Source organism: Cololabis saira, chromosome 10 (assembly GCF_033807715.1).
Source record: "Cololabis saira isolate AMF1-May2022 chromosome 10, fColSai1.1, whole genome shotgun sequence".
In the NCBI taxonomy this organism is placed as follows: Eukaryota; Metazoa; Chordata; class Actinopteri; order Beloniformes; family Belonidae; genus Cololabis; species Cololabis saira.
In genome coordinates, this window is record NC_084596.1 from 1,227,572 (window position 1) to 1,238,418 (window position 10,847).

The 10,847-nt window shown below is 40.5% G+C and overlaps 1 protein-coding gene across 1 annotated transcript in view; it reads left to right on the forward strand.

Moving 5' to 3' along the window:
- The window catches only part of xdh (xanthine dehydrogenase), an 84,887-nt gene that overhangs the window by 26,829 nt on the left and 47,211 nt on the right, over positions 1 to 10,847 (forward strand). The window contains exons 9-14 of the mRNA XM_061730875.1: positions 476 to 620; positions 704 to 796; positions 4,179 to 4,330; positions 4,626 to 4,719; positions 5,603 to 5,712; positions 8,934 to 9,118. Of these exons, the coding sequence (XP_061586859.1) occupies positions 476 to 620; positions 704 to 796; positions 4,179 to 4,330; positions 4,626 to 4,719; positions 5,603 to 5,712; positions 8,934 to 9,118 (779 nt within the window). The remainder of the gene's footprint in view (positions 1 to 475; positions 621 to 703; positions 797 to 4,178; positions 4,331 to 4,625; positions 4,720 to 5,602; positions 5,713 to 8,933; positions 9,119 to 10,847) is intronic.

A 10,847-nucleotide genomic window follows, 5' to 3' on the forward strand; every position in this document is an offset into this window, starting at 1 on the left:
TAAGAAAAAAAGGGAAAAAAGGAAGTGAAAAAAACGAAAAAAAGAAGAAAAAAAGGAGAAAAAAGGAAGAGAAAAAAACGAAAAAAAGAATAAAAAAAGGAGAAAAAAGGAGAAAAAGAAGAAAAAAAGAGAAGAAAAGAGCCACTAGGGTGGCTCTAGAGCCGCGGGTTGCCGACCCCGATATAAGTCTATTACAACAGAATTTGTCTCCAGGATTTTTCCAGAGACCAGAACATGATAAACTAAGTAGTTTATAGTTATAATTTTCATATTTCTTCATGAACGGATGTTTCTCCCTCGTTTCCTCTGAACCAGAACTTGTTTCTCCCTCGTTTCCTCTGAACCAGAACTTGTTTCTCCCTCGTTTCCTCTGAACCAGAACTTGTTTCTCCCTCGTTTCCTCTGAACCAGAACTTGTTTCTCCCTCGTTTCCTCTGAACCAGAACTTGTTTCTCCCTCGTTTCCTCTGAACCAGAACTTGTCTAAAGGGCAGAAGCAGAAATCTCTGCGTTTCCGCGGCGAGCGGGCCACGTGGTTTCAGCCGCGCAGTCTGGACCAGTTTCTCCGTCTGAAATGGAAACATCCGGAAGCTCGAGTGGTCGTGGGAAACACGGAAGTGGGTGAGTCGCCCTAACACTCACTCGTTCATTCGTTTGTTCGTTTGTTTATTGGATTATTAATGAATGTGTTTGTTTGCTGTCAGGTATTGAGGTGAAGTTCAAGAACATGATCTACCCCGTGATTCTGGCTCCAGCCTTCGTCCCCGAGCTCAACGCGGTGACTCACGTCCACGACGGTGAGAATCAATCATTAAATCACACATTACAATCATTAAATCACACATTAGAATCATTAAATCACACACTAGAATCATTAAATCACACATTACAATCATTAAATCACACATTAGAATCATTAAATCACACATTAGAATCATTAAATCACACATTAGAATCATTAAATCACACATTACAATCATTAAATCACACATTAGAATCATTAAATCACACATTAGAAACATTAAATCACACATTAGATTCATTAAATCACACATTAGAATCATTAAATCACACATTAGAATCATTAAATCACACATTAGAATCATTAAATCACACATTACAATCATTAAATCACACATTAGAATCATTAAATCACACATTAGAAACATTAAATCACACATTAGATTCATTAAATCACACATTAGAATCATTAAATCACACATTAGAATCATTAAATCACACATTAGAATCATGAAATCACACATTAGAAACATTAAATCACACATTAGAATCATTAAATCACACATTAGAATCATTAAATCACACATTAGAATCATTAAATCACACATTAAAATCATTAAATCACACATTAGAATCATTAAATCACACATTAGATTCATTAAATCACACATTAGAATCATTAAATCACACATTAGAATCATTAAATCACACATTAGAATCATGAAATCACACATTAGAAACATTAAATCACACATTAGAATCATTAAATCACACATTAAAATCATTAAATCACACATTAGAATCATTAAATCACACATTAGAATCATTAAATCACACATTAGAATCATTAAATCACACATTAGAATCATTAAATCACACATTAGAATCATTAAATCACACATTAGAATCATTAAATCACACATTAGAATCATTAAATCACACATTAGAATCATTAAATCACACATTAGAATCATTAAATCACACATTAGAATCATTAAATCACACATTAGAATCATGAAATCACACATTAGAAACATTAAATCACACATTAGAATCATTAAATCACACATTAAAATCATTAAATCACACATTAGAATCATTAAATCACACATTAGAATCATTAAATCACACATTAGAATCATTAAATCACACATTAGAATAATTAAATCACACATTAGAATCATTAAATCACACATTAGAATCATTAAATCACACATTAGAAACTTTAAATCACACATTAGATTCATTAAATCACACAATGCACTGCCCAAAAATATATTTTCTACAATACATAGCAAAATTACTTTCAAAAAGAATATCAAGATATACCTAGCCAATTTGCCAAGTACATAACTGTGATTTGTAAATCCGTTCTTTTGATTTATAATGTGAATTTGTTCTTTGTATCTGTGTTCTTTGTATTTTATTTTATTTTTTATTTTTATTTTCTGTTTTTATTTTAAATTGTATTTTTAGCTGTACATTTGTATTGTATTTGTTTTATTCAGGACCCCAGGAAGACTAGAGGCTCAGTCATGTGTCTCTAATGGGGATCCTTCAATAAACATAAACATTAGAATCATTAAATCACACATTAGAAACAGAATCACGTCCACAACGGTGAGAATCAGTCATTAAATCACACATTAGAAACATTAAATCACACATTACAATCATTAAATCACACATTAGAAACATTAAATCACACATTACCATCATTAAATCACACATTAGATTCATTAAATCACACATTAGAATCATTAAGTCACACATTAGAATCATTAAATCACACATTAGAATCATTAAATCACACATTAGAAACAGAATCACGTCCACGACGGTGAGAATCAGTCAATAAATCACACATTAGAATCATTAAATCACACATTAGAATCATTAAATCACACATTAGATTCATTAAATCACACATTAGAATCATTAAATCACACATTAGAATCATCAAAATCACACATTAGAAACTTTAAATCACACATTAGAAACAGTAAATCACACATTAGAATCATTAAATCACACATTAGAATCATTAAATCACACATTGGAATAATTAAATCACACATTAGAATCATTAAGTCACACATTGGAATCATTAAATAACACATTAGAATCATCAAATCACACATTGGAATAATTAAATCACACATTAGAATCATTAAATCACACATTAGAATCATTAAATCACACATTAGAATCATTAAATCACACATTGGAATAATTAAATCACACATTAGAATCATTAAATCACACATTGGAATAATTAAATCACACATTAGAATCATTAAATCACACATTAGAAACATTAAATCACACATTAGAATCATTAAATCACACATTGGAATCATTAAATCACACATTAGAAACATTAAATCACACATTAGAATCATTAAATCACACATTAGAAACATTAAATCACACATTAGAATCATTAAATCACACATTAGAATCATCAAAATCACACATTAGAAACTTTAAATCACACATTAGAATCAGTAAATCACACATTAGAATCATCAAATCACACATTAGAATCATTAAATCACACAGATACATTAAATCACACATTAGATTCATTAAATCACACATTAGTTTCATTAAATCACACATTAGACACATTAAATCACACATTACAAACAGAATCACGTCCATGACGGTGAGATTTAATCATTAAATCTCCAGGTATCGTATTATCATTAGGGCCCGAGCACTGACAGTGCAAAGGCCATATTGTATCTGTAGGAATTTTTATTATTCTTGTTTTTCTGACTAAATGAGGGCCTTTTTTCCCCCTAAACATGCCCCAAAAGTCACAACATTTTTCACCAAGCCAGTCCTGGTGAAAAATGTGATATTTAATGGTTTGCATTAATGGGCGTGGCCTAACAGCTCAACAGCGCCCCCTAGAAAACTTTGTGACTCAAGCCCCACAATACGGTTTGACGTACATGAACGAAAATCGGTACACACCTGTATCATGTCACAACTTAAAGAAAAGTCTCTTGGAGCCATGGCCCAAACCCAACAGGAAGTTGTCCATTTTGAACATTTTGATTTAATCGTGTCATATTGGTGCAATTTATGCCATTCCTTTGGCCGTTAATACGGCCCGAACCGTAACGTGCACCCAGGAGTGTTATACATCAAAATGTGTGTCTCAATCCTGCGACAACGCGCATTACTTTTCTCAGTCAAAAACGTTACCGTGGCGACGCTAGACGCCAAAAAGCGCGCCCCCCTTCATCTGATTGGTCCATATTTGATAGTTCCTACTTTCTGCCATAACTTTTGAATGGTTTGATATAGAGAGTCGTGGGTGGTGTCATCGGACTCAGGTTTGAGTCTTGACCTTTATTGGTGAAAATTGCACGCGCGAGGGCCCGTTCATCGCTGCTTGCAGCTTTAATTATTATTATTTGTTTCCAGGTCTGGTCTTCGGTGCAGCCTGCTCTCTCAGCCACATGGGGGCAGCACTGAGTCGGGCGGTGGAAACTCTTCCTCCTCATCAGACCGAAGTCTTCCGGGCCGTTCTAGAGCAGCTACGATGGTTCGCCGGAACGCAGATCAGAAACGTAGCCGTGAGTCTCCGATCGGCTGATCGCAAATTCATACACTGCAAAAACACTGCAAAAAAATCTCATTACACTTAAAACAAGAGTCATCACTGGAAAAAACAACAATTTTCACCTGTTTCAAGTAGATTTTCACAATAAAAGTCAGACGGTGAAACCAGTGGGATGTGAAGGTGAAAGGTTATTGTTTTTATTCTTATTTTGATGATTTCAGGCCGTGGGAGGAAACATCAGATTATTTTTTTTATTCTCGTATCGTTGACTGTGTGGTGGTCATAGTTTTTATTCTCGTGGATTTCAGGCTGTGGGAGGAAACATCATGACGGCCAGTCCCATCTCAGACCTGAACCCTGTGTTCATGGCAGCCGGATGCAAGCTAACGCTAACAGACAAAGGTAACGATGCAAGCTAACGCTAACGGACAAAGGTAACGATGCAAGCTAACGCTAACGGACAAAGGTAACGCTCTTCAGCGATATTCATGACAATCCAGAGCAGTTTCTATGGAGTAAGATGCTTTCAAAAGATGTGTCCGTATTTTAACTATTCGTAAGGATAAACATTTGTATGTAAATAAAAAAGTTGTGCCCAAAATTCTGCCGTCACACACGAGTCGGATAAATTATTAGGGTTAGGATTGTTTTTATGTGAGTAAGAATCTAAAAGCTTTAAGTCTTACGAAGACAACTCTAGTTTCTACGACTACGAGTCTTCACTGTAAACATGAATTCAAGTTACGAGTCGAAAAACTGTTGAAATGACGTCGCAGGCAGAAATGGGAAAGCAATCGAACCCCGAATGATGCGCCGAAGCCGAGGAGCTAATGCAGCCATGGACACCGCTAACGCTACTCCTAATGCAGCCATGGACACCGCTAACGCTACTCCTAATGTAGCCATGGACACCGCTAACGCTACTCCTAATGTAGCCATGGACACCGCTAACGCTACTCCTAATGTAGCCATGGACACCGCTAACGCTACTCCTAATGCAGCCATGGACACCGCTAACGCTACTCCATAAACTTCTCCATTGGGAAGTTTATTTTGAAAGGGAGCAGGTTTAGTCTTGTTGCAGTTCAAGTTTGAATAAAGTTTAAAAGTTTAAAGACCAACCCGACTGTCGTGGTCTGTTGACTCGGTTAAACGACCTTCAATCCAGAGTCCAAATGTCACCGTTTCTGCCTGTAAATGTTGTGTTTTATATAATGCCCAATCGTGTTTGAGTAAACACTGATGTTGACCTTTGACCTTTGACCTTTGACCTCCGTGTCCTCAGACGGCAGTCGGACGGTTCAGATGGACGACGGCTTCTTCACGGGTTACAGGAGGACGATCGTCCGGCCGACGGAGATCCTGCTCTCCGTTCACGTCCCCTACAGCAGGAAGGTACAGTAGTCCCGCCGTCGCCACGGCAACAAGGAGATGCTGCTCTCCGTTCACGTCCCCTACAGCAGGAAGGTACAGTAGTCCCGCCGTCGCCACGGCAACAAGGAGATCCTGCTCTCCGTTCACGTCCCCTACAGCAGGAAGGTACAGTAGTCCCGCCGTCGCCACGGCAACAAGGAGATCCTGCTCTCTGTTCACGTCCCCTACAGCAGGAAGGTACAGTAGTCCCGCCGTCGCCACGGCAACAAGGAGATCCTGCTCTCTGTTCACGTCCCCTACAGCAGGAAGGTACAGTAGTCCCGCCGTCGCCACGGCAACAAGGAGATCCTGCTCTCTGTTCACGTCCCCTACAGCAGGAAGGTACAGTAGTCCCGCCGTCGCCACGGCAACAAGGAGATCCTGCTCTCCGTTCACGTCCCCTACAGCAGGAAGGTACAGTAGTCCCGCCGTCGCCACGGCAACAAGGAGATCCTGCTCTCCGTTCACGTCCCCTACAGCAGGAAGGTACAGTAGTCCCGCCGTCGCCACGGCAACAAGGAGATCCTGCTCTCCGTTCACGTCCCCTACAGCAGGAAGGTAGATGTATTTAGGCTGCGTTCAGACTGCCAGCCAATATTTTTATCCCATCCAGATTGAAACTGGATGACTCTTTTGAAGTCTGAACAGTCCCAAACCGCATGAGATCCCATTTTTGCAAACCAGATCAAACCAGATCAAACCAGATCAAACCAGATGAAACCAGATCAAACCACCTCCGGGAGGAAGTTTCATATCCGATCATTATCTCATTTGGGCAGATGCGTCTCAGTCTGAACATCCAAACACTCAGATGGGATATGACTGTCCCAGACGCTCCAAACCACCCGCCCATTTCCAGTTGTGGAGCTACTCATCCTTACACAGAGAGCATGTACAATCTCTGATGTCACGTCAAAAACTATTATTTGTAGTTTAAGTGTTGCAAATTCACATTACAACATGTTTTAATAGCAGAAAAAAAGACCGCATTTCCACGTACGGTGCGGGTCGCAGCGTCCCCTACGCCGTAGGTCTGCGTTGGTGTAACGTGGAACCATAAATCAGCCTTCAGTCGCGCTGTGAGCCTGAACCTGCAGCCCGTCAGCTCATCAGGAGGAGAGGTTAAAGGTTAAAGGTTAAAGAGCGGGGCTGCCAGTTGTTCACTGCTGGTTGGTTTTGTTAACTCTGAGCTTTGTTGGTTGGTTTGTTAGTTTGCTGCTGGTTTTGTTCTCAACACTTTTCTCTGGGACGCCGGGTCCCTGCGCCGAGACACATCTTTTGCGGTATGCGTTCATTGTTATGTCTAAAAATGATGCGCAGTGCCGACCCAATCAGGAACGGTACAGATATTCTGGGATTTTTTTATATATAAAAAAAATAAGACTTCACACAATACACGCGCTGGGTGACGCCTCCGCTCCGACGTCGTTGCTACGGCAACCTGTCAGATCAGTCAACGATGTGGCCCAGTCTGAACAGAGACAGATCCGATTTGGACACTTGCTAAAAACAGTGTGGACAGTCGGCCCTGAAAATATACGGATATGAGAAGGAATCAGATATGAATCAGATTTGAATCAGATTTGAATCAGATATGAATCAGATATGAATCAGATTTGAATCAGATATGAATCAGATATGAATCAGATATGAATCAGATTTGAATCAGATTTGAATCAGATATGAATCAGATATGAATCAGATATGAATCAGATTTGAATCAGATTTGAATCAGATATGAATCAGATATGAATCAGATTTGAATCAGATATGAATCAGATATGAATCAGATATGAATCAGATTTGAATCAGATTTGAATCAGATATGAATCAGATATGAATCAGATATGAATCAGATTTGAATCAGATTTTAATCAGATTTTAATCAGATTTTAATCAGATTTGAATCAGATTTGAATCAGATTTGCCTGCAGTCTGAACGCGGCCACATAGATAATAACGATATGTGAGTGAACACTGACACCTACTGGTACCAACTTTAGATTTATTTATTTGCACAGTTAAACATTACACAAATAAAAGTAACAACTTTACAAATTAAAGTGCAGGAAGAGGCGAAAACTCAAAGCTCTTATCAGGCGCCTCCACCTGTAGTTAACATTTAATATCATACTTATAAAAACAAAATATACAAATGAGCAGTTAGAAATCTATAGATGATAGAAATAAATGAAAATTACAAAGAATTTACACAAAGAAAAATGATCAGATATATGAATAACAATAAAGAGTACAATTTAACAATTAAGAAATAAACAAAAAAAATAAACGACTAAATAACAAACCAAATAAACACAAAGAAAAAATAATTTCAAGGAGATTACACAAGACGATAAAATGTGTCAGTACATCCATTACTTATGCCAGAGCAGTTCCATTTACAAAACTAAAATGTTGGTGTTTCAGACCAGCAGCCATAGTGGTTTTTGTATTATTTCCTGTAGTTCCGCTCCTGGCCACCAGGGGTCAGTGTCGCTGTGTCTCAGTTTAGTTATTATACCTGGTGAAACCAACACAGCAAACCGTTTCCACTGCTGTGTTTTTGGATGTGAGCAGTTTGGTTTGTTGTTTTCGTTAAGTATTATGAACTAAAGTTAAGAAAAATAAACTGAATCAAATCCAACCTTTGGTCTGATGTTTGGAGTAAAACGTCTAAACTCCTATTACTCTGCAAAAACTCCAAATCTTACTTTTAGTACTCTTATTTTTAGTCAAAAAATCTCATTACACTTCAAACAAGACTCATTACCAGATAAATAACTTGTTATTTGACAATTTTCACCTGTTTCAAGTAAACTGTTTCAAAAACATCTTGTTCCACTGGCAGATTTTTCTACTTATTTTAAGTGAAAATCTACTTGAAACAGGTGAAAATTGTTGTTTTTTCCAGTGATGAGTCTTGTTTTAAGTGTAATGAGATTTTTTGACTAAAAATGAGACATTTTAACTAGAAATAAGACAAATATTCTTGTTAAGATTTAGATTTTTTGCAGTGCAGAGACCAGAACCAGACTTTGTTCAGGACTTCGGGGACTTTAGTGGAGGATTGTTTTGTGATTGTTTGGTGCACAATGTATTTGGAATATTTTAGTCTTTTTAACCCTGTTTGTCCCATTTCCAGCCTCCCGTTGCCTAGCAACCGCAACCCCCCACCGCTAACGCTGCGTTTTTTTCCTCCTCAGACTCAGTTCGTGTCGGCGTTCAAGCAGTCTCCTCGGCGCGAGGACGACATCAGCATCGTCACCGCGGCGATGAGCGTCACCTTCACGCCGGGGACGGACGTGGTGGAGGAAATGAGGCTGAGCTTCGGAGGGATGGGACCGACCACGGTGCTGGCTACGAAGACCGGAGTTAGTCTGGTGGGAAGGTAGGCCCCCCTCCGGTCACCCCGCTGCTGCTTCCACCTGCCTGCTGCCCCCCTACGGTCATCCCGCTGCTGCTTCCACCTGCCTGCTGCCCCCCTACGGTCATCCCGCTGCTGCTTCCCCCTGCCTGCTGTCCCCCCCCTCCGGTCATCCCGCTGCTGCTTCCACCTGCCTGCTGTCCCCCCCCTCCGGTCATCCCGCTGCTGCTTCCACCTGCCTGCCCCCCCCCCCTCTGGTCATCCCGCTGCTGCTTCCACCTGCCTGCTGTCCCCCCCCTCCGGTCATCCCGCTGCTGCTTCCACCTGCCTGCACTCCCCCCCTCTGGTCATCCCGCTGCTGCTTCCACCTGCCTGCTGTCCCCCCCCTCCGGTCATCCCGCTGCTGCTTCCACCTGCCTGCACTCCCCCCCTCTGGTCATCCCGCTGCCGCTTCCACCTGCCTGCACTCCCCCCCTCTGGTCATCCCACTGCTGCTTCCACCTGCCTGCAGTCCCCCCCTCTGGTCATCCCACTGCTGCTTCCACCTGCCTGCACTCCCCCCCTCCGGTCATCCCACTGCTGCTTCCACCTGTCTGCACTCCCCCCCTCCGGTCATCCCACTGCTGCTTCCACCTGCCTGCACTCCCCCCCTCCGGTCATCCCGCTGCTGCTTCCACCTGCCTGCGAGTTTTTTGTTGCCACTATTTGGCTTAAGGTTTTTCTCCCACTACGGGAGTTTTTACCTGCCATTGTTTATGTAATAATTGCTCGGGGGTTTATGTTTATGTTTATGTTTATGTTTAGGTTTATGTTTATGTTTATGTTCCGGTTCTCGAAACATCCTGGAGACAACTATGTTGTATTAGACGCTATAGAAATACAATTGAATTAAATTGAATTGAAGAGAACCAGGGCCAGGCAGGAGAAAAATATTTGAGAGGGGAAGACTTTTCACTTATTATTATTATGTACTTCGAGAGAAAAGTCGAAATGTCGAAAAGTCAAAATGTTGACAAAAATGTTGAAATAAAATTTCGAGAAAAAAGTCGAAATGTTTGAAAATAATTTTGAAATGTCGAGAAAAAAAGTCGAGATTAATGTTGAAATACAATTTGTTATGATTGGATTCTATTATATGCGTGACCGCTAGGTGGCAGTACTGGTTTAGTAATCAACGTTACCGTGCGATATTACGGGGTTGAGCAAGACTGCATGAAGACACATGTATGTTGTTAAGAACGGGAGTTAATAAACCAAGTTAATTGTTAACAACACGGCCTCATCCTTCAAGCACGAACATGACACAATATTGAGATAAAAGTTGAAATGTTGAGAAAAAAGTCGAATTACAAGAATTGTCTTTACGATACACTCCAAGGATGTCAGTCAGTCAGTCAGTCAGTCAGTCAGTCAGTCAGTCAGTCAGTCAGTCAGTCAGTCAGTCAGTCCTTCAGTCAGTCAGTCCTTCAGTCAGTCCTTCAGTCAGTCAGTCCTTCAGTCAGTCAGTCAGTCAGTCCTTCAGTCAGTCAGTCAGTCAGTCAGTCAGTCAGTCAGTCCTTCAGTCAGTCAGTCAGTCAGTCAGTCCTTCAGTCAGTCAGTCAGTCAGTCAGTCAGTCCTTCAGTCAGTCAGTCAGTCAGTCAGTCAGTCAGTCAGTCAGTCCTTCAGTCAGTCAGTCAGTCAGTCAGTCCTTCAGTCAGTCAGTCAGTCAGTCAGTCAGTCCTTCAGTCAGTCAGTCAGTCAGTCAGTCAGTCC